At 52.5% G+C, this 24382-nt stretch overlaps 2 protein-coding genes and 1 long non-coding RNA gene across 12 annotated transcripts in view; 1 reads left to right on the forward strand and 2 right to left on the reverse strand.

Moving 5' to 3' along the window:
- The window catches only part of LOC132540925 (uncharacterized), a 578575-nt gene extending 555063 nt beyond the window's left edge, over window positions 1-23512 (reverse strand). Inside the window, exon 1 of the long non-coding RNA XR_009552121.1 lies at window positions 22907-23512. This is a non-coding gene — a long non-coding RNA (uncharacterized LOC132540925). The remainder of the gene's footprint in view (window positions 1-22906) is intronic.
- Window positions 1936-11120, reverse strand: C10H9orf50 (chromosome 10 C9orf50 homolog). 7 transcript variants are annotated; one of them, XM_060200321.1, is made up of 7 exons: window positions 11006-11120; window positions 9190-9277; window positions 8979-9086; window positions 5151-5314; window positions 2665-2839; window positions 2336-2507; window positions 1936-2149 (listed from the first exon to the last, which is right to left on the reverse strand). In XM_060200321.1, the coding sequence occupies exons 5-7, from the start codon at window positions 2712-2714 to the stop codon at window positions 2042-2044; spliced, it is 330 nt and encodes a 109-aa protein (XP_060056304.1). In that variant the 5' UTR covers window positions 2715-2839; window positions 5151-5314; window positions 8979-9086; window positions 9190-9277; window positions 11006-11120; the 3' UTR covers window positions 1936-2041. The 7 variants fall into 7 exon arrangements, 5 of the variants coding, with proteins under 5 accessions (XP_060056304.1, XP_060056302.1, XP_060056301.1 ...); XM_060200319.1 differs by lacking the exon at window positions 11006-11120 and adding an exon at window positions 9881-10034 and having other exon boundaries at window positions 2803-2839; XM_060200318.1 differs by lacking the exon at window positions 11006-11120 and adding an exon at window positions 9881-10034.
- Window positions 16251-24267, forward strand: NTMT1 (N-terminal Xaa-Pro-Lys N-methyltransferase 1). Of its 4 annotated transcripts, XM_060200385.1 has the most exons (5): window positions 16271-16402; window positions 20656-20794; window positions 21226-21422; window positions 22338-22590; window positions 23506-24267. In XM_060200385.1, exons 2-5 carry the CDS (start codon window positions 20761-20763, stop codon window positions 23760-23762), a joined length of 741 nt encoding a protein of 246 aa, XP_060056368.1. In that variant the 5' UTR covers window positions 16271-16402; window positions 20656-20760; the 3' UTR covers window positions 23763-24267. The 4 variants fall into 4 exon arrangements, with proteins under 4 accessions (XP_016045466.1, XP_060056368.1, XP_060056369.1 ...); XM_016189980.2 differs by lacking the exon at window positions 20656-20794 and having other exon boundaries at window positions 16251-16402; XM_060200386.1 differs by lacking the exons at window positions 16271-16402; window positions 20656-20794 and having other exon boundaries at window positions 21225-21358.
- The last annotated feature ends 115 nt before the right edge of the window (window positions 24268-24382 follow it).

Consider the following 24382-nt stretch of genomic DNA (forward strand, 5'->3'; position numbering starts at 1 on the left):
CACAGGGCCTCCCCTCCCGAACTAGGGGGAGATGCGAGCGTTGGGGTGGGGTGAGGGGAGCCCCACCCTCAGGGCGCCCCTTCCCACAGATTAAGTGCTTATAGACCTTAGGAGGGGTGCGCCCCGGCCTTTGAGGGAGGCTCCCAGACCCCACTCAGGGTATTGGGGCGCCTCCCCGCCCGCTGCGGTCCATGCTGCTCAATTTCCAGTGTTTCTTGTTAACACGCTGCCGCAGGCTTAGCAGTTTGAGGGTTAACAACAAAAAGCAAGGAAGAAAAGTTGGGAGGATTCGGGACCCTCTCGCAGCGAAGGAGCCGCGATCCCCGGACTGCTGGGCTGGAGGCGGGGAGCCCAACTAGCGGAAAAGTTTCCGACCCCGGAGCGAAAAGCAGAGAAGTTTCGCCGCAACCGGCAGCGCCAAAGCCAGGCCAACACTGCCCCCGCGTGGGCACGGCGCGGCACTGCAGCCCGCCGCTGGGCCGGAGCGCAGGGACCCTGAGGGTAAACTGACGCTAGGAGAGGGCGGGAGGACGAGGTGGGCTGTTCTAGATCACAGGGAGACGTGGGGATGTGGGGAAAACCGCAGTCCCTTTAGAAAATATAAACACAGCAGCCGGGTGGTGGCACATCTGGTTGAGGGCTCCTATTAGCATATATATACAAGGACGACCGGGGTTCAAGCCCTGGTCCCCACCTGCATTGGGAAAGCTTCACGAGTGGTGAAGCAGGGCTGCAGGTCTCTCTCTCTCTCTCTCTGTTTCCTCATCCCCTTTCAAGTAAAGGAGTAATAACAATAATAATAATATTAGGTAAAACAAAAAGAAGAAAATAGAAGTACATGCGGTCCAAGAAGGTGGCGCAGTGGATAAGCTGTTGGGCTCTCAAGCACGAGTTCCTGAGTTCGACTCCTAGCATTACATGTAACGTACAGGTTCTCTCTCCTCTTCCTTCTCTCCCCCATAAAGCTTTTTAAAAATAGAATACTGGGGTGCAGGGGAGGAAGGACGAGGTGACAGTTGAGGAAAAGAAGTTCCAGAACATTCAGGGGTGGAAATCCCACTCTAGCCTCAGTGAAGGGGCCGTGGAGTTGCACCATTGCTTAACCACCACCCCCAGATGTTTGTGCAAATGCTGCCTAGATCAGTTGTCTCTCTTCTAGAGCACCTCTTCTAGGGTGCTTTCTTCAAAGAGGTCCCTTCTAAAAAAAATGGGTCTTGGCCATGAACAACCTGCCTGGGAGCCCACCTGTCCCACCAAATACCACCCTTCCTTGCAGTGGGATCCTGGGTGCAGATGTCATGCCAGTTCCCTGAATGGCCAGTAGGTGGAGACAGAGACCTGATTCCTGGAAGCTGGCGGGGGATGGGCCACAGCCACAGCGCTGCTTCCAGGAGAGAAGCCAAAGCTCACGTTTAGTCCCGGGTGAGAAGGTAGGAGGGAGCCTGGGGTGGCCCTGCTGGGTCAGAGCTGCTGTCACCAACTCCAGACCTCACTTCCTGCATCTTCCCCATTCCGCACTTGCAACAAGGAGTGAAACATCTGGCCTGGCCCAGCTCCGCCAAGCTGCTTGCCTTCCAGGTACCAAGTGGCCTGGGGAGACTCAAGACTGGAGCCTCTGGCCTCAAGTGGAGGCCACCAAATGGCATTCTGTCCAGGCACAGAAAAGGCTGAGGACTGGGGCCAGAGCAGGCATCTGGCTCGGGTGTGAGTTACTGCAGGTGGACTGAGGTTTGGTCCCAAGTTTGAGGAGTGAGGCAGCATCACCTGCATTCCCCGGGGAAAAGATGTTCACTTGAGACAACAGTGTCCTGATTCCTGAGGATGACCTGTTGGCCTCACTGCAGCTGGTTCTCTCTACCACTCCCCTTCCCCCAGGTCCAGGGGCCCTGGGCATCAGCATTCAGGTACATGGAGAAGTTTTTAGATTGAGGCCTGTTGGAAGGTCCCAGTGCCTGGGACATGTGTGTTTATTTGTGGGGCTGGAGAGTCCTGGCCTCATCGTGGTTCTTGTCCATGCCTGGGCCCAGGTTCGGGGGACCATTCATCTCTGAGCCTGCTGCCAGGTGGTGGGAGGCAGGAGGAGCTGGTACCCCTTTGGGCGTCCTCGCTTCAGAACGGAGTTCAGAACCAGCCTGGGCAGGAAGGATTCCTAGAGCAAAAAGGGGGTGGCCAGCTTGTGGGGAGGCGGATAGGCACAGGTCTAAAGTCAGCCCCATATGACAGCCTGAAGCCAGGCAGACCACTGGAGAGCCCAGAAGGCCACCGCTTGGGGGAGATAGGTCTACAAAGCCTGCCCCAGCCCTGACCAAAGGCACCCTCAGGCACAAGTACTCACCAGCTTCCGGCCCCAAGTGGGCGGCTTCCCCGCCTGATCGAGGATGCCATTGGTTTCCAGGAAGGCTTTAAGGCCCCCCCTCTGGCTCTGGGAGGCGGCTCTGGGGGTGCAGGTCAGGTTGCTGTTCATGGAAGTGTTCTCAGATAGAATGTCTTGCAGCTCCCGGAAGGGCCTGTGGGGAACAGGACCTCCCCGGTGAGACGCACAAACCCCAAATCCCTAGTCCACCCTCCTTGCTGACAGGACCCTCAGCCTGCTCGCTGCTAGATGGGAGTGTCTCCACAAGGTGAATGGGGACGCCAGTGATGCCCACGACCCCCAAAGCTCACGGGCCAGGGCAGTCCCAGCTGAACGTGGGGCTGGCTGTGGCCTCCTCCATGGGCTGGGGGTACAGGGCTGTAGGCAAGTTCTCCAGCCATCGCCCAAGCGCCCCGAGCGCCCCGAGCACCCGCCCGGGTGCTGCTGACCTTGTGGCATTCTCGTTCTCAGCGATGCACTGCTGCGCTGAAGGGGAGAGGGGACAAGTGAGAGCCCTACCCCGCGTGCCTCATCCCCATGGCAACCCAAGTCTCTGCAGTACCCATAGGCTCTGGGTTAAAATAATCTTGTGTAACTGTTTCTGCCTTTAGTTGCCAAGGTGCCCTCTCCCAACACACATTCCTCCTGCTCCCCTTCCCACAAGAGAAGTCATCCCACCAAAATGGAAGACCCAGTGCTGAGAATCTTATAAAGACGGAGAGGTGGTGATTCTTCCTTACACAACAGCCGTCCTAGTGGCTGATCAGGAGGCCCTGAACAGTTGTGTGAGTGGTATGGAGGGCAGGAAGGGGTCTGGGAGAGGGGCCTGGGATTCTAGTGCATGTGGAAAAGGACCCAAATTGGGAGTGAGAGTGTTTTGCAGACACCTGTCACAGAGAAATCATACCTATGTGTCAACAACTGGACTGTACACCTTCACCCCCCCCCACCAATAAAGTGAAGAAGGATGTAAATTAAAAATGGGAAGTTTGGAGAAAAGAATTGAAGTTGATGTTCTGTCTCTAGCTTCCTGTCACCTTACGGGCACTGGGCAGATTCCCTCCTGAGCCACAGAAGGTCCTGGGCTTGTAGGACTTTATCCACAGCTGGAGTTAGGGTGGTGGCCCAGTCGGTGGGGCACAGATAAAGAGGCGGACTCTCCAGCATGAGGTCCTGAGACCTGCTATCCCTAGCATGGCATGTGCCAAAATGATGCTCTGCTTCCCTCTCTCTCTCAATTAAAAAATTAATATTTGGGGGGGCCAGGCAGTAGCACACCAGGTTAAGCGCACATAGTACAAAGCACAAGGACCAGGGCAAGGATCCCAGTTTGAGCCCCTGGCTCCCCACCTTCAGTAGGAGGGGGGTTGCTTCACAGGCAGTGAAGCAGGTCTGCAGGTGTCTATCTTTCTCTCCCCCTCTCTGTCTTCCCCTCCTCTCTCTCTCTCTCTCTGTCCTATCCAACAATAATAAGAGCAACAGCAATAACAGCAACAACAATGGAAAGAAGATGGCCTCCAGGAGCAGTGGATTCAAAGTGCTGGCATCAAGCCCAGCAATAGCCATAGAGGCATAACAACAACAACAACAACAATAAATATTTTAAATATTTATTAAGAGAGACTCAGAGCACCACTCTGGAACATCTGATGCAGGGAATCAAACTTGGGAACTCATGCTTGAAAGCCCAAGGCCATATCCACTGTGCCATCTCCAGAGTGCTGGTTAGCTCTGGCTTATGGTAGTGCTGGGGACTGATGCTGGGGCCTCAGAGCCTCAGGCATGAAAATATTTTATATAACCATTAAACTGTCTCTCTTACCCTTAAGAGTTAAAAAAAATTTAGGTAAAGGCTGTTGGCGTTTGGAGGCTCTGGGGGCTGCAGGAGGAGCCTGAGGAGGGGCAGGCTGGATGGAAGGCGGCAGGTGAAGGTTCTGCCAGAGCAAAGAGCAGCATCTTACTGGCTGGCTGCCTTCTGACAATCCCCTCAATGTGGCAGCTGCCCAGACAGACATGGTCACAACATCCGCCAAGAACTAGGGGCACTTCTGCCTGGGGACCTGGGGCCACAGCTGTCTGGCTGGGTCAGATAATGCCAGCCTGGGGACCTGGCGGTAGTGCACCCAGTTGAGCACACACATTACCATGCCCAGGGACCCGGGTTCAAGCCCCCACTCCCCACCTGCAAGAACAAGCAGCAAAGCAGGTCTTCAGGTCTCTCTCTCTCTTTCCCTCTCTACCTACCCTCCCCTCTCAATTTCTATCTGTCCTATAAAAAAAGAAAGAAAGAGAGAGAGAGAAAGAGAGAAAGGAAGAAAGAGAAAGGAAAATTGGCCATACTGCTGGCACTGAGGCCCAGCGACAACCCTGGTTGCAAGTGAAATAAAAGAATATATATTTTATTAAATTGAAAAAAAAATTATAGTGCCAGCCTTCCCAAGGTGGAAAGAAGTTTGGTTTTCTGGAGCTTTCTGGGTCCCTGCTCACTCAGGCTCCTGAAATCTGCTTTCATGGGAGGAAGAGAATTCTGAGATTGTCTGACCTTCTGCTGTCCCTACAGGCCCTGTGGGGGGCAGGCACAGGCTGCTGAGGCTGCAGGGTTCTGGGCCCAGGAGCAGCCCTGGTTCTGGGTCCCATTGCATTTCCTCCCTGGGACCTCCAGCCCTGGGACACCTGCACAGCCTCCTTGGCCTTTGCGGATGAGCCTCTGAACCCCTTACTCCCAGGATCCAGGCCCGAAGACTCTGCTCTCCCAGCACCAGGCTGGAGTTCAAGGTGCCCCACTACATCTACTGACCTGCACAACTCCGCTCCCAGTAGCGGAGAGCTGTGTCCCGGAGGGTCTCATCAGCGAACCGCACCCGGAAGGGGCAGTACCGGCGACGGGGACGGGCCTCTGCACCTTCTCCAGAAGATCTGTGAGTCTGCAGGGCCTGGCCCTTGGGGGTCTGAGTGCCGAGACTGCAGAGAGAGGCAACAGTGGCAGAGAGGGCCTGAGCCCCTGACTCCTTAACCCACTTGATCACTTGTGGTGAGCAATCCAATGCAGACGTTGCCTTTCAGGAGTGTCCTGCTGGTGAATCACCACACCAAAGCCACACCACACACACACACCTCAGATCATAGGTTAAAAAAACCAAGACACACAGAGGGTTTTTTTGTTTTGTTTTGTTTTTGTTTATGCGGCATGCCCATGGCCACAAGATCATAGCCACCACCAGGCAATAAATTCAGCAGAGAGCATGAGGATGGGAGCTAGGTTTCAGGCCACCCTGCCTTTCAATCCTGATAACCAGGAGGCATAAAGAAAGACTGGAGTGGTCCGGGAGGTAGCGCAGTGGCTAAGGCACTAGACTCTCAAGCATGAGGTCCTGAGTTCAATCCCTGGCAGCACATGTACCAGAGTTCTTTTTCTCTCTCTCCTACTATCTTTCTCAGTAATAAACAAAATCTTTTTTTTAAAAAAAGATTTACTTATTAAAAAAAATGACTGGAGGGGGTCAGGTCATAGTGCAGCAGGTTAAGCGCATGAAACGCAACGAACTGCGTAAAGATCCCGGTTTGAGCTCCCGGCTCCCCACCTGCAGGGGAGTCGCTTCACAGGTGGTGAAGCAGGTCTGCAGGTGTCTGTCTTTCTCTCCCCCTCTGTCTTCAGACAACAATATCAACAACAATAATAGCTACAACAACAATAAAACAGCAAGGGCAACAAAAGAGGGGGGAGCAAAAAAAAAAGAATAACTGGAGGTGGGGGAAATAGCATAGTGCTTATTCAAACACTCTCATGCCTGAGACTCCAAAGTCCCAGGTTCAATCTCCAGTACCACCATAAGCCAGACCTGAGTAGTGCTTTGGTAAAAGACAAATCAATAAATGTAAAATGAAATAAAATAAAGTGAGGAAGACTGCATGATGGTTATGGAAAAGGACTTTTTTTTCTGAGGTTCCGAAGTCCCAGATTCAAGTCCCTATACCACCATAAGCCAGAGCTGAGCTGTCAGTATCTTTCTCTGTATCTCTATCCCTCATTAAAGTAAAACAAATAAAATATATTTTTAAATTAAATAAAATAGAGGTCAAATGGTGCGACAGGTTAAGCACACACGTTATGGTGCGGGAGGTCCTCTGTCCGAGTCCTTTCCCCCACTCCCCATCTGCAGGGTGGAAGCTTCACTAGTAGTGAAGTAATGCCGTAGGTGACTTTTTTTTAATGTTTATTTATTCCCTTATGTTGCCCTTTTTTTTTTTATTGTCGTTGTTGGATAGGACAGAGAGAAATGGATAGAGGAGGGGAAGACAGAGGGAGAGAGAAAGACACCTGCAGACCTGCTTCACCGCCTGTGAAGCGACTCCCCTGCAGGTGGGGAGCCAGGGGTTGAAACCAGGATCCTTAGGCTGTTCCTTGCGCTTTGCACCATGTGCGCTTAACCCACTGCGCTACCGCCTGACTCCCCTCCCCGTAGGTGGCTTTCTTAATCTCTGTCAATCTTCCCCTCCCTTCTCAATTTCTCTATCCTACCTAATAATAAGAGTGAAAATGACTGCCAGGAGTAGTGGATGTGTTATGCAAGCAACAACCCCCTGTGATAAATCTTGTGGCAATAAAATAAATAAATAAAGTACAGAATAGTTGGTAAAGGTTTGGGGACCTGGCTATCCAGTGGCTCTTTACTCATCAACACCTGCTCAGTGCCCACCCAACTGACCACAGACCTCAGCCTCTGTACCCAAGCACTCCTGGAGGCTGGCTGAACACACCCCACTGGGTCTCACTCCTCTGCCCCCTCCCCAGTACCCCCCCCCCCAAGACAGACACACCTGCAGACTCTTACTACTGAAAGATGCTGGAGTATTAGTGCTCGGATAGGAACCACTGTGTGTCTGTCCCCACTGCTGCTTACACTTGATATGGTAGAGTCCATATTTTTACTTTCTTTTCATATCATTTATTTATTTATTTTCCCTTTTGTTGCCTTTGTTTTATTGTTGTTGTAGTTATTATTGTGGTTATTGATGTCATTGTTGTTGGATAGGACAGAGAGAAATGGAGAGAGGAGGAGAAGACAGGGGAGAGAGGGAGAGAAAGATAGACACCTGCAGACCTGTTTCACCACTTAGTAGGGAACTGGTGACTCGAACCGGGATCCTTGCGTTTTGTGCCACATGCGCTTAACCCGCTGTGCTACCGCCCCACTCCCCATATTTTTACTCCTATCTTTCATGAGGAGGGTGTTTCTTTGGACTGATTTTGAGCTCTTGGCTTGGGGCTGGCGAGATCGCTCACCTGGATAGTGCACCTGCTCTGTCAAACACAGGATCCAGGCCAGAGCTGGTCTCTGCCACCCTGGAGGAAGCTTCAGTGCAGGGGCTTCTCTTTCTCTCTCTCTCTCTCTCTGCCTCTGTCTTTCTATCTGAAAAAGCTGGCGCAGGGCACTGAAGCCCCAGCAACAACAGTGTGGTGTGTCTCATTTCCGGGGCCTACTCTGATCCATCAGCGGCATCTCCATCTGTCAGCTATGTTGAGGAGGACCATTGACTGTGTTGGGAAAATGTCTGGTTCCTGGACAGCGCCATGCAAGGAGTAGATGGATACAAGGTGAATGCTTTGGCAGAAGGCCTGGTTCATGGAAGGATACATGTGGGTGGGTAGTTGGAGAGACGGGTAACTTTTTAAAAAGATTTATTTATGTATTTATTTATTTATAGAAAACAGAGAGGATCAGAGCACTGCTATGGCAGTGAAGCCATTCCCTGGCAGGTAGGGAGCTAGGGGCTTGAGCCGGGATTCTTACGTGGGTCCTTGCGCTTTGCACCATGTGAGCTACCGCTCAGCCCCCTGGAGGAGGCTTCTATGTCGTGGTGTCCTTCCCTCACTCTTTAAAAAAAAAGGGGGGGTCAGGCGGTAGCGCAGCGGGTTGGGCGCAAGTGGCGCCAAGCGCAAGGACTGGTGTAGGGATCCCGGTTCGAGCCCCCGGCTCCCCACCTGTAGGGGAGTTGCTTCAAAGGCGGTGAAGCAGGTCTGCAGGTGTCTATCTCTCTCTTCCTCTCTCTGTCTTCCCTCCTCTCTCCATTTCTCTCTGTCCTATCCAACAACGAACGACATCAACAACAATAATAACCACAACAAGGGCAACAAAAGGGGGAAATTGGCCTCCAGTAGCAGTGGATTCATGGTGCAGGCACTGAGCCCCAGCAATAACCCTGGAGGCAAAAAAAAAAAATTTTTTTTTGATAGAGAGATGAGACAGTGACCAAGAGGGCAAGTGGGAGAAAAAAAGAGGCACCTGCAACTTTGCTTTACCACTTCTGAAGTTTTCCCTGCAGGTGGGAACCGGGACTTCAAACCAGGGTCTCTGAGCATGGCATTATGAACATGGTGGACCACCACCTGGCCCCATCTTCACTTTTTTTTTTAAGTGGGGGCATTAGATCTGGATCTCAGGTTCTTCAGGAATGGGAGTACTTTGCATAACCACTATGCTGGTCCCCCCCCCACCTATAAAGGTGTCTGAACAGTGAAGTCCCAGCAATGACAAGGAGGAGTGGGAGTGAAGAGGAGGAGGAGGAGGAGAAGAAGGAGGAAAGAAAGGCTTTCTCCCACACCCTCCTGCCCCCTTTAACTCACTGGTTGTTCCTCTTAAATTGTAGCTGGTCGCTCCTCTGAGGCCCTAGGGTAGGTATCTGATGGAGCAGAATCTTCTCAAGACCCTTCTGGAAGTGCGAGGACTGCCCCCTTGAAGACAAGCCACACTTGCAATGAGTGGTCAGGGCCCCCATTTCCGAGCTTTCCCCGGCAGCCATCCCCTCCCCCACCTCCACCCTCACCCCACACTCACCTCTGTTCTGGGAGGAAGGAGCAGCTGGGACACTGAGAACTTTGGCAGTACCCCGACAAACCCCTTTGGTGCTGGGCTGCCGGCGATGCTGGAGTCAGGAGGAGGTGGAAACAGTCAGGCGCCCGGGTTGGGGGTGGCAGTCCTCACGGGGTCTTTCTAGTAACACGGCCTTGGGTCTCAGTTTCCCCATCCGTGCAATGGGGGCGAGTGGCCCCGCCTTCAGAGAGTGATGGCCGGGACTGAGGCTCACTGGATAACATCCATCAGCTTTGGGGGACCCCCTCCCGGAAGGAGCTGAGCCCCGCCCTGCCCGCCCCCCGGAGGCCTGGTTTGGGCGGGGGTGGTGGGGGGACCTCACTGGGTGACTGCGGCCGCTCCACGCACTCGACCCCGAGCTGGCTCAGGAACTCCCGGAACTTTGGGGGCAGGAACTCCCCTAGGAGGCTGCCCAGGGAGTCGGGAGCCGCCCTGGCCGCGCTCCTCGGGGGGTCCTGGCGCGGGGTGGCGGGGCGCCGGGGCGCGCAGCCCGGGACCAGGGGCGGCAGCAGCAGCGACGTGAGCGCCGCGGCGCTCGGCTCCTCGTGCGGAGCCAGGGCGGACAGCGAGGGCAGGCGGGGCGCGGCGCTCCTGCGGCCCCCGGAGGGCTGCCACCACCCGCCGCCGTCCCCCGACACCCCCGCGCCCCCAGTACCCGTGGCGCCCGGGACCGCGCGGAGCTCGGACTGAATCAGGCGCGACAGCAGCGGGGCCCTCCGGCGGCAGTCGGCCTCGTCCAGGGACCCCTTGTGCGCCCCCTGCTGGTCCCTGGACTTGGGGCGACGCCTGGTCATGTCTGTCCCTGCACCCAGGTCAGGATGTCCCCTCTGCGGGTGCTGGCGTGGGCTGCCACGTGCGGTGGTGAGGGCATAAGACCAGCCCCCGGGCCATGGCACCCGCAGAGGCTCCGTGCCCGGGCTGCCACAGACCAGAGCTCCCCATCCTGTTTCCTTACCTGAGAAATGGCGAGGGAAAGAGTATCCACATTTCTTTCTTCTCTCTCTCTGTCTCTTTCCCTCTCTCCCTCCCTTCTTCCCTGCTTTCTTCCATTCTCTCTCTCCCTCCCTTCCTTCTTCCCTGCTTTCTTCCATTCTCTCTCTCCCTCCCTTCCTTCTTCCCTGCTTTCTTCCATTCTCTCTCTCTTCCTTCCTTCTCCCCTGCTTTCTTCCATTTTCTCTCTCCCTCCCTTCCTTCTTCTCTGCTTTCTTCCATTCTCTCTCTCTCTCTCTCTCTTTTTCTCTCGTGTTTGTTGAGGTTTAGAGCTGTGGTGGTGAAGTCAGCCAATGCGCAGACATTCTGAGAACAGTGCCAGGTGCCATGGATGCTCTCAACACTGGCCTGGCCACTATGATTTAAGCTGTTGGCTCAGCCCCACTACTCATTACCTTTGGAACCATGGACCAGCCACTTAGTTCACTTCTCTGTGCCCTCACCTGTAGAATAAGGTTAATGGAGCATTTTCTGCCGCCCTTCCCCCCCAGGGGGGTAAAAGCACTGTAGGGGAGTGGCAGTGGCTACTGTCCTTGGCACTTGTCTGGGAATTAGGAAACCCTGGGCCCAGCCTGGCTGGACCTCAGACCCTGGGTGGAAAACTTGCTGAAGACACAGATGGCCTAGACTGGGACATCTCAGAACCGAGTGGGGCCACAACAGGAAACTCCTTTTGGAGATGGGACCCTAAATGTGTCCCCAGTTTAGACCAGGGTCCCCAGTTCAGACCTTGGGGTCTGAGGTGACCTTGGCTTCCTCCCCACCACACCCACTCCCAGACTGCAGTCACCTCTGAGCCAGTTCCTGGTGTCACATTCAGCCTGTAGGGCCTTGTGGGGGGGACCAGTAAAGGTCCCCAGAGTTTGAAGCCCCCTAGGAGGTGGGCCGATTCCTGGGCAGGCCCATCTTCCTGGCCTGGTCTCTCAGCGGCCTCATACCCATTACCCCTGCTGCCACAGAGCCTTTTCAGAGTCATTGTGATCCGCCTCACACCCAAGGCTGTATGAGGAGCCACGGGCGCTGAGCCTGGGGGCAGCGGGCGGGGCTGTCCAGCTCAGGAAGCCATGGCTGCAGTCACAAGGGCTGGCCAAGTCCAGGTACATGATGCACAGGGCTCAGCTTCCCATAAGATCTCTGCGTGGCTGTGGAGGTCAAAAGAAGCCTATGACAGGCTGTGGGTGGTGCATCTGCAGGTTCAGAGAAATCAAGGTCGAGAGCTTCCTTATTTGCTGCTTGCTTTCATTCATTCTTTACATAGAGACAGTGAGACAGGGGCTGAGAAAGAGTGAGAGAGACCACAGCTCCAAGGTGTCCTTCAGTGTGGTGGGGACCAGGCTTGAACCTGGGTTTATATACATGACAAAGTGGAAATGATGACCAACAGTACATTAGTCAAGAGAGCTATTTTTCCAACCCCCATGATAGCTAATTTAAATGGAAAGAAATTTATTTTTACTTTATTTGTAACCTTTTTTTTAAGATGGCTAGATAGAAGACAGTAGACAGATAACCAAACAGCACTGAAGCTTTCCTCAGTGTGGTTGGGGCCAGGCTCAAACCTGGATCACAACACTGTCCTCATGAGCTATTTCACTGGCCCCATGCTCTGTTTCTTTCATGTTTATTTTATAATCATTATTTACTTATTGGATAGAGACAGTCAGAAATCTAGAGAGAAGAGGATGATTGGGAGGAAGAGAGACACCTGCAGCAATGCTTCACCACTCACAAAGCTTTCCCCCAGCAGGTGGGGACCCGGGGCTCGAACCTGGGTCCTTGCACATTGTAACGTGTGCTCAACCACCATCCAGCACCCCCTCCCCCGTGCTCTGTTTTGATGGCTGGTCAAGCCTCCCCTTTCTTAGGACTCTATACTAAAATAGACAGGCCCCATCTGTGACTCATAACTATGATGGGAGAGGGGATAGGTGGGGGGTGAATGGGGGGGTGGGAGTCAGGGAAGAACTTGAGCTGTGGAATTCCTATGGGAGATGAGAGTAGTTTGAACCAGTAATTTCCCCAATGTAGTCAAATTTCACACTCTGAAAACGGAAAAATGACTTTTCAATGCTAGCTGCAGGCTAGTTGCCTGCCTGAAGGAGGCAGCAGTGCTAATATGTCCCATTATCCCCTAACATTCCTCCAGCAGGGGCTAGACTGATAGCTAGATCTCCCTAGGGAGGTAAAATCCTGTGTAAACCAGGAGAAATAACATTCTTACATCAATTCTAAGACTGGGAATTTTCAAGTTTTAGTTACTGATTGATTGAGACAGAGAGAAATTGAAAGGGAAGTGGGGCTGAGGCGGGGAGGGAAAGGGAGAGGGAGGTACCTGCAGCCCTGCTTCACCACTCGTGAAGGTTCCCCAATGCAGGAGGGGCCAGGGACTTGAACCTAGGTCCTTGTGCATGGCAACATGTGTGCTCTTCCCCAGGTGTGGTGCCACTGCCCAGCCCAGGAGTTTTGAGTTTTTAAACAAATGTTTGTGGAGGGAGCCAGGTGGTGATGCAACTGACTGAGGACCCAGGCTCAAGCCCCCCCACCCCCACCTGCAGGGGGAAAGCTTTATGAGTGGTAAAGCAGTGCTGCTGGTGTCTCTCTGTCTCTCTCCTCTCCCTCCCTCTATCTCCCCCTTCCCTCTCCATTTCTGGTTGTGTCTATCGAATATATAAGATAATAAAAAATCATAAAAATATTTTTTAAAAAAATGGTTGTGGAGCCCCAGGCTAAACAGAAGACTGCTAAGGAGCCCTGTAGCTCTAGCTCTTCACACACTGAGCAACTACTATGTGCGAAAATGCAAATTCAGAGACATAGGAGGCTTGGTGGTTAGGGAGCCACCAACCCTGGGGAGGTCTTGGTGCTCTTGTGTGGGGAAGAGACTTTCTTTTCAATTGAAGGCAGGGTTGGGGGAAGGTAGAAGGCAGATTTTGAGGTATGCCTAAAATAGCTGGAACCAGAGCTGCCCCTAAGGAGGGTTGGAGACATTCTTCAGCGACTGGGTTTCTACCTGCTTCTCTTTGATATGTGAAAAATGAAGATTGAGAGAGGGGGCCTGTAAAACTGGCAGTTGGTAAACAAAGTCACGACACCTGGGGGTTACTGGAAGACGGAGACTTTATTTCTGGCGCTCCAAACCCCAATCGGCTAATGCCAAAAAGCTTCCGGGCCCCCATATACCGTAAGATTTCCCTTTTGTAGGAGTTGGGCTTTAGTGCTTTGGGTTAAGTGCACGTGGAGCAAAGCACAAGGACCGGTGTAAGGACCCTGGTTCAAGCCCCTGGCTCCTCACCTGCAGGGGAGTCACTTCACAGGCGGTGAAGCAGGTCTACAGGTGTCTATCTTTCTCTCCCCCTCTCTGTCTTCCCCTCCTCTCTCCATTTCTCTCTGTCCTATCTAACAATGACAACATCAATAACAACAACAACTATAAGAATGAAAAACAACAAGGGCAACAAAAGGGAAAATAAATATTTAAAATTTTTTTTAAAGAATCAAGATTTCCCTTTTATAATAAAGAAAAACTAACTATGCACACAGAACTATGCACACAAGGACTAAGAGATGGGCAGAGGTCATAAAGGTTAAAGGCTGTCAGGACTTTTACAAACACCAGAAGCTGGCTTTAAAGCTGCCAGGGCAGGAGTCGGGTGGTAGGTAGTGCAGCGGTTTAAGCACAGGTGGCACAAAGCGCAAGAACCGGCATAAGGATCTGGGTTCAAGCCCATGGCTCCCCACCTGCAGGGGAGTTGCTTCACAGGCAGTGAAGCAGGTCTGCAGGTGTCTATCTTTCTCTCCCCCTCTCTGTCTTCTCCTCCTCTCTCCATTTCTCTCTGTCCTATCCAACAACGTCGACATCAATATCAACTACAATAATAAAACAAGGGTAACAAAAGGGAATAAATAAATATTTTAAAAAATCTGCTAGGGCTTTACAAACACCAGAAGGAAGAAGGGGTTGGGTTAGGATTTATGGGTGGCCTGGAGGAGCCTGGTACAGTTGCCACTGGTTTTAATATACCCTACTTCAGGCCTAGTGTGGCCCAGGAAGTTGTCCTGTGGATAAAGTGTCGGACTGTCAAGCATGAGATCCTGAGTTCAATCCCCTGCATTTCATATGCCAAAGTGATGTTCTTGTTTCTCTTTCTTCTCTCTCTCTCTTTTTAAGATTTTATTTATTTTATTAATGAGAAAGATAAGAGGAGAAAGAGAAAGAACCAGACATCACTCTGGTACATGTGCTGCCAGGGATTGAACTCAAGACCTCATGAATGAGAGTACAGTCCTTTTTCCATTGTGCTACCTCTCTGTTTCTCTGCCCCTTTCATGAATAAATAAATCTTAAAAAATAAAAATAAGCAAATAAATGAAAGGGGCCTAGGACTGGGGGAACTGAGTCTGAACTGGTAGGCCAGATAGACAAGAGTTGGGGACTTATCTGCAGTAGACAGTGCCCCCCCATCTTTCACTTCAAAACATATACACACATGTGATGCATATTGTAGGTCCTGTGAAAAACCCGGAAGAAGACACTCCCTCTAAGGCCAGCTAACTGGGAAGGTAGCTCAACAGATAAGAGTACAGGGCTTACAAGCACAATGCCCTGAGTTCAATCCCTTGCTCCATGTGAAATGTGCTTTCATTTCTTTCCCCTGCTCTGTCATTAAATATATACATCTTAAAAAACAGCAAGAATGCCACAAGAAAATGAATTTTGGAACAAAGAGGCTATAAAAATTAACCACTGTGGCAGCTTTCATATTGTGAGAACTTGTACTAATTCCCTGCGAGCTCCTGGCTAGAGGTTCGAGCTCACAAATGCAACTCTTAGGGTGTTTCCCAACATCCTGCTAGATGGGGGTTGGGGGCTTGAATCCAGGCCCTTCTGCATAGTAATGCATGTGCTCTACTGGGTTAACCACCTATCCAGCCCTTTGGTTATTACTTTTTCAAATTTAGTTCACATAAAAGAGTTTCAGAGGAGACTGGGTACATTCAGAGTGTTATGTCCATAGACTGAAGTAGAAAGGAGTGAGAAAGAGGGAGAGGGAGAGAGAGGGAAGGGATGAGAAAGAGAGAGAGAGATTAGATCACCACTCTGGTACACAAGGTGGGATTAAATTCGGAGCCCCCAGCATGCAAATCCTGAGCTCTGCCAATTGAGTGATTTCCCCAGCCCCTATGACGACTATTTTAATTTTATTTAGATTTATTATATTTACAAAGATAGAGAGAGAACACCACTCAGGACCTCATGATTGAGAGTTACACACTTATCCACTGCAGCATTTCCTAGGCCATTGTTATGGTGCTGGAGGATGGCACCCAGGGCTTCATGTAGTCAAGGCATGTGTTCTGCTGCAGAGCTAGATCCCTGACCAAACCTGTCTTTATTTTTATAATCAGTATATTATTTTAAGATGCCCCCCCCACCTTTGTTCCCAGTGGAAAGTCCACAGAACACTTGTTTTTATCTTTTATTTTTTTGAAAAACTATTTTACTGTGGTCCAGGAAGTGGTGTAAAGGATAAAGCATTGGACTCTCAGCATAAAGTCCAGAGTTCAATCCCCCAGCAGCACATGTACCAGAGTGATGTCTGGTTCTTTCTCTCCTCCTATCTTTCTCATTAATAAATAAAAACAATTTTTTAAAGATGCTAGTCTCATAATTAGATGTATATGCATAAAATTATTATTTATTTACATTACCGGAGCACTGCTCAGCACTGGCTTATGGTGGTGCAGGGGACAGAACCTGGGAGTTTGTAGCTTCAGGCATGAGAGGCTCTTTCCATAGCCATTATGCTATCTACCCCTACCCAGAACCTTCATTTTTTTAAGAGTACAGCCTTGCAGCCTCCAATGAGCGTTTGCGTGTGCTGGGGATGGGGAGAGAATTCCCAACCTGCAGCTCCTTGGGCTTCTTGATGGCGAGAAGATCCCTTGCAGATACACAAGTCAATTTAGAGTTAGAACCCAGGGGGCGGGGCCAATCTCGTGGGCGGGATCGGAATGGTCCCACCCCGGAAGTGACGCGGGCAGACAAAGGCAACGCGCGCTGCGCCGAGTCGCTTCTGACAGTAGCGGGACCGAGTCGGTTGTGTGGTTGTGGGGGTCTTTGCCGCTACCGGGCCGCCCTTCTTCTTCTCAGTTCTGCCCTCCCAGATTCCAGGAGTCCACGCCAGGGGTGAGCAGAGCGGGGCGGAGCGGGTGAGGGCGGCAGCCGCCGGGAGAGGGAGGCCCTGACCCCAACTGCCACTTCGCCGGGAGGCCCCGCGTGTCACGTGACCGGCGGGCCCACGTGCGCGCACTTCGGGGTCTCGGGGCCGGACCGGAGCCGGGGTGGGGGCAGCCCGGCCGCGGCCCCCGAAGCCTGGGCACTGCACGGCCCCACCGGGCCCCGGGCGGAGGCCCTTGCCACTTCCCAGCCTCAGTTTCCCTGGCGAGAGACAGGCGTGAGGAGTGCGCCCGCGGCGGGGGCGGGGGGTGCATGAAATGTCCGGCTCAGCGCCGGGAACAGGCCGTGTCCCCTGCCCACGAGTCAGCATTTGCCACTCTGAGCCCCGACACAGGTGCTGCCTTAAGCCCTTGGAGCCAAGGTCAGCCTGCTTGGACGGAGGCGGCCATATCGGGCAGTTCAGGCTTTGCTGCCCATCTCTTGTGCCATCTCTTGGGGGCCCTGATTTCTCTGCAATAAGGAATAGAAACAACTGGTGTCAGAGGCCCCTGGGGGCTGTGGGAAGGGCAGCAGATGGTCTACATTTCAAGCATGGTCACCCCCAGCTCTCCGAGGTGAGCCCGGGAGAACCAGGATCTGGACTGGGGTCACATCTATTCATAAATTCCCTGCGTAGCCTGTTCCGGGCCCCAGTAAGGCTGGGAGGACAGCTAAGTGGACGCGTGGCTCCCAGAGATGGGGTTCCTGCAGTGGTTCTGCGCTTGCTGGAAAGGCAGATTCACTCCCCTCCCAGCTGTAGAATTCCAGAGGTGTTACCAGCACTCTACAGGTTATATGGCGTTTCAGGGCATTTCTCTCATTTGATATTAATAGAGAGTTGGTGAGATTCTCATTTGACAGATTTCTTCAAGAGCTTGTGTATGCTTGACACTTTAGGGACTGGTGTATTTATTTATTTGTTTTTACTGGAGCACTGCACAGCTCTGGCTTGTGCTTCAGGGGAAGGGGGGGTTGAACCTGGGATTTTGGAGCCTGGAGCATGAGAATCTCATTGCATAACCATTCTGCTGCCCACCCCCACCCTTACATGCACATTTAAACATCTTGGCCTTGCTGGAAAGTCAGTATTGCTATCCCCACTGTATAGATGGAGAAATAGAAGCCCATGTTGGGTACCTGCATACAACCCAGGTTTGAACCCTGGCACACCACATGGGGAGTGCTAAAGTGGCACAGGAGAGAGGGGGGAGGCTTGAGTGCTGTAGTGTCTATCTATATCTCTCTCCGAATGAAAAAGTCAACCCAGAGTGGTGACATTGTGCATGTGTGAGTCCCCTTAGAACCCAAGAGAGAAAAAAAGGAAATTTAGCCTAAATGAGGATTAGTGGTATGTTTTCTAAAAATATTTATTCCCTTTTGTTGCCCTTGTTTTATTGTTGTAGTTGTTATTGTTGTTTAAAATAGCTCATTTTGTTCAAACTGTGTGTGTGACACTAGGGAGTGAACACAAGGCACAATGCTGCCACCAGATAGTCTCACTAGGTTAATTTTTCCACTCTATATTCGAGAGGAAGAGAGAGAGGAGGGGAGAGACACCACAGTACTGTGCCACCATCCACGGAACTTCCCTGGTGCCATCTATGGTGTTCACATGGTGCTGGCGCTCCAGCGAGGCACCTGTTATCATAAGCTGCATGCTCTATCAAGGCTCTCGCACCTCCTCTGCACTCATCAGAATGTACACAAAACCTGTAGTTCCTCACTGACACGAAGGGTTCAGCCATCTCCCTGTACCAGGGGTGGGAAACCTTGTCATATGGATGTTCATAGCATTCACAGGCCATACACAGTGACCAAATTAGAAATTAGCACTTAATGTGGCTATGAAAAAAGCTACACTTGCCTTGGCTGGGCCAGACCAAATGATTTCTGGCCCATGGGCCGGATGTTCCCCAGTCCCACCCTACACCCACTTCTGCCCACTCCCATCTGGGCTCTGGGGGCCCAAGTATAGACAGAGCCCCAGGAGTCACCTTTACTTAATGAACAAATGTCAGGGTTCAACTTGCCATTTCCCACTCTAGCTGTAGCTTCCCTGGCTTGTTCCCAGAGAATCCACCTGTAAGTGAAGTTCTTGTAAATTCACTCATTCAGGGGACCTTGACATTTAAAGGACTCACGGAAGGCTCTCAGTAAAGAATTATCCATAATGGCCTCCGTTGTTACCAGTTGGGACTTTGTTGGTAGAATTTTCTTTAAGATTTATTTTCACCCCCCCCCCACACACACATATATGAAGACATTTATTTTTGAGATAAGGGAGATAGCATAGTGGTTATGCAGATAGACTTCGTGCCTGATACACTAAGAGTCTCAGTCCCAGGCTCAATCCCTGGTACCCCCATAAGCCAGAACTGAGCAGTGCTCGGTTTAGAAAAAAGCAAGCAAGCAAACAGCAGGGCCGGGGATGCAGTTCACATGCTTCACATGCGTAAGGCCCAAGGTGTAATCCTCAGCACCAAAACAGAAAAGTAGAAAGATATATTCTGAAGGCAGCAAAACCTGGGGCATGGATCTGGGGTTTAGAAGAAGGTTCTTTGACCTGGCTGGTCAGGGAAGGAGACACCAGCTTGTCTGAGACTTAGCCAGCCAGGGGGAAGAGCAGGCAGCTGAGGGGCTATGCCAGGGCTCGGACCATATGACCAAGGCAGTGGGTCCCTTCTTTATGTAGCAGGCAGGCTCGTGTGGGACTGACTTAGCCACCACTATTTTGACCAATGAAGGGGGTCACTGCAGAGCACGAATGGATGCTGCCTCTTGACCTGTCTTTGTGTGGCCCTGCCATGCCCTCTGTCTGCTCAGCTCCCGTGCCCATGGCATCTTGGTTCTTTTACTGTAGCCTCAGTCTGCACAGTCTAGGCCAGTCTGCCAAACCTAACTCACCCCCACCTCCAACTGGCCACCTGTCTTTGGGTGGCATGCATGTGCTGCCACCATTCTTCTGTCCACACCCTCCCCTCCCTAGCATTCTGGACCCCGCCCAAAGCATTCCTGCCTTTCAGGACCTAGCCACATGTCATTCACAAGGATTCCTCAACACTCTGAATAAAATTATTAACACAGGGGTGAGGGGAGAGAACCAAAGTGTCACTCGGGCACACATGTAGTGCCAGGAATCAAACTTGGGACGTCATGGTATTAATCAAACACTTTATCTAATTTATTTATTTAATTGCCACAGAGTTATTGCTGGGGCTTGGTGTCTGCAGGATGAATCCACAACCCCCCCCCCCCTTTTCCTTCTTTATTTGATAGGACGGAGGGAAAAATTGAGAGAGAGCTAGAGAGGGAAAGAGACAGACACACCTGCAGTACTTGCTTCACCACTACAGTTAGGGAGTGAGGGCTCGAACCTGGTTAACGTGTGTGCTTGACCAGGTGTGCCACCACCTGGCTCCCAGTTGAACACTATCCACTGCATGACCTTCTGGGCGCTTGTTCTGATAGCGGCTCCTGTCAGTGTCCGCTCACTTGCTGGTAGCCTCTTAGACACTGCTGGGCTAGCTTCGCAGGCGGGAGAGAGACAACCAGGGACTCACGGGGTGCCAGATGCTGGGATAGCCTGAGAGTGCTTCTTACTGAGCACGTGCTCTCTGGGTTGGAGAGAACTCGACTGGAGCCAACTTAGGCTGCTGTGTGGGAGAGGGATCAGGAACTCGTGTCGGGCTAGCTTTGCAGGAGAGAGACTCTGGGACTCGTGGAACCGGAAGGCAATCCAATGTGTGTTTAATCAGAAAAGAAGATTCTTTTATACATCCCAAGAAGGAAGTGGTAGGGTGTGACTAGGAGAGGGGGCGGAGCGAAAAGAGAGTGCAAACCAGTGGGATTAAACCAGTGCCTTTGTAGGCAGGGCAGGTCTCAGGTAAAACAGCAATTATGTAAATAGACCACAGCATTAAGCAATGGAGCAGGGGAAACTGGCGAACTGCCCAACAAGACACATCTCACCTCACTCCCTGCTTTCCCTGCTGCTGTCAGGTGACATCTGAGCTACTAAATGACAGCTCTATCTTGAGTTGCAAGGACTCTGCCCCTTCTTCCTGGAGCTGTGGCCTTGCTGCTTCCCACACTCCCTCGCCCATAGTTTCTGCCAGTGTGTCACTCCCCTGCAGAGGCTCTCCTAGACCCCCTAGCAAGGTGAGGTCCCCCTGCCCCGGGGCTGCACTTCCCTAGCCCCAACATGGTACTCACTGTATCCACAGCCAGCCATCGTCTGTCTGCCTCTCTCCCACCCCTTCACCCCTGGTCCACAGCAGTGTCCTGTATAGTCTACTATAAGGGAGCCTGCTTCTCTGCTCATACGAGTGATGAAGGAATTGAGGACTCCTGGCTGGCAGGCAGGTACACATGCACCCCAGGAGTCAGCCAGCATGCCCACTCCAGGAGGCTGGCTCCTGCCTGCCTTCTTTCTCAATATTTATTTCATTTCTTTACCAGAGCACTGCTCAGCTCTGGTGTATGGTGTGTTATAGGGGGCTTGAGCATGGGATTTGTAGCCTCAGGCATGAGAGTCTGTTCCTATAACTACTATGCTATTTCCCCCTCCTCCCACTTCCTTCCCCCTTCTCTTTAGAGTGAATTCCGGTGTTCCAGAGCCTGGGGTCAGAAGTTACAGTCAGGTGAAGGTAGCTTTGCAAAAGGCCTTTGCGTGCCGGGGCTAGGAAGCACTGTATCCAGAGGGCAGGAGCAGATTTGGGTTCTCTGGACATACTTCTGTCAGCCTGTGAAACCGCCGATACCCTGACCTGCTTGATTTGCTCCATCTCATTCAGGAAACGCTGCTGCTGAGTTCAGGTTTGGTGCCAGCATGACGAGTGAGGTGATCGAAGATGAGAAGCAGTTCTATTCGAAGGCCAAGACCTACTGGAAGGAGGTCCCTCCCACGGTGGACGGCATGCTAGGGGGGTATGGCCACATCTCCAGCATCGACATCAGCAGCTCCCGGAAGTTCCTGCAGAGGTTTTTGAGGGTAGGCAGGTCTGGTGTGCTCTCCAGGAGGAGAGATGGCGGCACTGTGGACCTGTCTGGTCTGCATGGGGTGCGCCTCTTGCCTGTGCCACTACAGGGTCTTCACTAGACATCTGTGGCGACTGCCCCCAGGCCCTGCAGCGTGGAGCAGGGGGCTGAGTTTTGAATGTGACCTTGTGGTTAGCAGGCGGGAGCTGGCCAGTAGGACAGGACAGTCCCGTGCTGGTATGGGGCCGTCTCCTGTTAGCTTGCTCAGCTGTGGTTGTGGGTACTTGAACCATGGGTGGTGGCCATTCTGCCAGAGCAGACACCCACGTCCCTGGCCCTCTTGTGCAACAGGCTGGTAGTTCTGAGGCTAGAGAACACCACTGACACACAGCCCCCCCCCCCCATCCCATCTTTGGCAAAAACACATGAGGCTACTTCTTGTCCTGCTCTTGCTGGTATCTCTGGTCCACATCCACTTTCCCACACTGGTTAGAATTCCACGTTCACAAGGTCCCCTCTGCACGCTGTGGTGCTTATAGGGTCTCCAGAGCAGGGGATGAAGGCCCCTGTCTATGTTGTTAAATTCAAGGGGAAGGGAAGGTGACTTTTTATCTTGGAAATACGGGGCCCAGAGAATGTGCCCTGCCCACACCCACAGTTGCCCCTTAGTGCCAGCCACCCGTCTGTGCTCTTCTGACCTGAAGTATCCCGGGCTGGGAAGAATAGCCCTCTTGCAGTGACAGGGCTCCTCTGGCTTCTTCCTTCATTCCTTTTAATATTTATTAACGAGAGAGATCCAGAGCAGTGCTGAGAATCAAACAGACCTTGTGCCTGCTGTGTGAGCGCTCTACCCACTCCTGCCATCTCCTGCCTACCCACCCCTCTGGCTGCTGACCCTTCCTGACACTCAGCCCTCTCTGCTTTTCAGGAAGGCCCAAACAAGACAGGCACCTCCTGTGCCTTGGACTGTGGGGCAGGCATCGGCAGGATCACCAAGCGGCTGCTGCTGCCGCTTTTTAGCGTGGTGGACATGGTAGACGTGACGGAGGACTTTCTGGTCAAAGCCAAGACCTACCTGGGTGAGGATGGCAAGAGAGTGAGGAACTACTTCTGCTGTGGCCTCCAGGACTTCAGCCCCGAGCCCAGCTCCTACGATGTCATCTGGATCCAGTGGGTGATAGGTGAGCACGGCTGCCCTTCTCATGCTGCTCCTGCTCTCTCCAGACTGGGCTTCTGCCGCAGACAGAGCGGCAGCGAATCCTCGTGACCCTGCCCCCCCCCACCCCCCCAGGTAGGGCAGCCCCAGAGCTACTTGTCCTTAAGTGTTTTCTTTCAGCTTCACACTTGCCAGAACATTACTTTTGGGGGCATTCATTATTTTTTTTAAATATTATTTATTAGAAAGATAGGAAGAGAGATCCAGACATCACTCTGATACATGTGCTGGGGATTGAACTCAGGACTTCATGCTTGAGAGTCTAATGCCACCTCCCACACCACACAATTATTTTTGACCAAAGCACAGCTCTGCTCTGGCTTATGGTGGTGCCAGTGATGGGACCTAGGACCTGAGAGCCTCTGGCTGGTTTTGTGTAATCATTCTGGTAGCTCGTGGAAGTGAATTTCAAGTGAGCATTTTTAATAAGACTGCTGCCCCTGCTTTTGGGAGTGAGTGAGCCCCACTTTGAAGTCCTGACCCCACCTGGCCCAATAGCACTTCTAGACCAGCCAGCCACCTGCTCCAAGGCAGGCGGCACAGCTCTGCTGGCCACACCGGGTCTGGCCCAGCTTTATTGTGCCTAGAGCGTTGTCGTGGGTTATGGTGCATTCCTGATCCACCAAGGTGTATGTGTGATAGACACACCAACAGGGTGTCAGGCAGGCCTTGGCCACCACCCAGCTGCATGCTCATTTCAGATGGGCAACTCAGGCCAGCTGCTTACTGAACGGAGCAAGTTCCCCTCCTCTAGGCTGTCCAGAAAATACAGAAAGGGGCTTTCTGTGTCCAGCACCAAGTACTGGTTCAGGAAGGGTGGCTCGGAGACCTGTTGGCACATCCACATGGCACCTTAGTGACCACACACTGCCTCCTACAGGCCACCTGACAGATCAGCATCTGGCCGAGTTCCTGCAGCGCTGCCAGCAGGGCCTGAGCCCCAATGGCATCATCGTCATCAAGGACAACATGGCCCAGGAGGGTGTGATCCTGGACGATGTGGACAGCAGTGTGTGCCGGGACCTTGACGTGGTCCACAGGATCATCCGCAACGCGGGCCTCAGCCTCCTGGCCCAGGAGCGGCAGGAGAACCTTCCCGAGGAGATCTACCATGTCTACAGCCTGGCTATGAGATGAGCAGCAGCTGGGACTGACCCAGGGACCCACCTGACAGAGTGGGAGCTCCCAGTGCCCCAGTCAAGTGCAGGAGTGTGGCAGGGCCACTAAATAGACCACCTGCTGTCTGTCCACTACTGAAAAGGGAATGTGGGGCACTTCTGGATGGGACAGCAAGGTGCAGGGGCCCGTAGCACTGGCCCCTGGTGCTCCCTACACAGGATGTGCTCTGGAAACAGTCTCTGTGAATACCACCTGGCTGCCTTAAGGGGAGCAAACAGCCTTGAACTTGGCTGTTAGACTTTGCCTCTAATGGGAGGGGAGAGGAGCTGGGCTAGCTGCGCCCTCCTGGCTATTTATGTGGACTCTTGCTTTGTTGGGGGCTGGGGTGGGGTCCTGGTGTCCTTCATGTGATAGATGGGCCTGCAGCAAGGGGAGAGAAGCTGCACTCTTGGCTATACCTTCTGGCTCCTCCTTGGCAGACATTTTCAGTCCCAAATAAAAAGGTGTTAATCCTCTCCTGCCAGGGTTTGCCCATCTGGGGTGCTTTCCTCTACTGGGACAGAAGTGTCAGGCTGCTTGAAAACTGCACCGGCAAAGCTGTCTCTGTCTGCAGTGTGATCTTTGAGGAAACCAATTTA

The sequence above is a fragment of the Erinaceus europaeus genome, chromosome 10 (assembly GCF_950295315.1).
Source record: "Erinaceus europaeus chromosome 10, mEriEur2.1, whole genome shotgun sequence".
In the NCBI taxonomy this organism is placed as follows: domain Eukaryota; kingdom Metazoa; phylum Chordata; class Mammalia; order Eulipotyphla; family Erinaceidae; genus Erinaceus; species Erinaceus europaeus.

Coding starts and splice junctions, on each gene's coding strand:
- C10H9orf50 (XM_060200318.1), bottom strand. CDS start 10,019: ATGACCAGGCGTCGCCCCAAGTCCAGGGACCAGCAGGGGGCGCACAAG. Junction 9,087..9,189: donor TCCTTCCTCCCAGAACAGAG/GTGAGTGTGGGG, acceptor CTTGTCTTCAAG/GGGGCAGTCCTCGCACTTCC. Junction 2,150..2,335: donor CCACTTGGGGCCGGAAGCTG/GTGAGTACTTGT, acceptor TTTTTGCTCTAG/GAATCCTTCCTGCCCAGGCT.
- NTMT1 (XM_060200385.1), top strand. CDS start 20,761: ATGAAGGAATTGAGGACTCCTGGCTGGCAGGCAG. Junction 20,795..21,225: donor GACTCCTGGCTGGCAGGCAG/GTACACATGCAC, acceptor CATCTCATTCAG/GAAACGCTGCTGCTGAGTTC. Junction 21,423..22,337: donor TCCTGCAGAGGTTTTTGAGG/GTAGGCAGGTCT, acceptor TCTGCTTTTCAG/GAAGGCCCAAACAAGACAGG.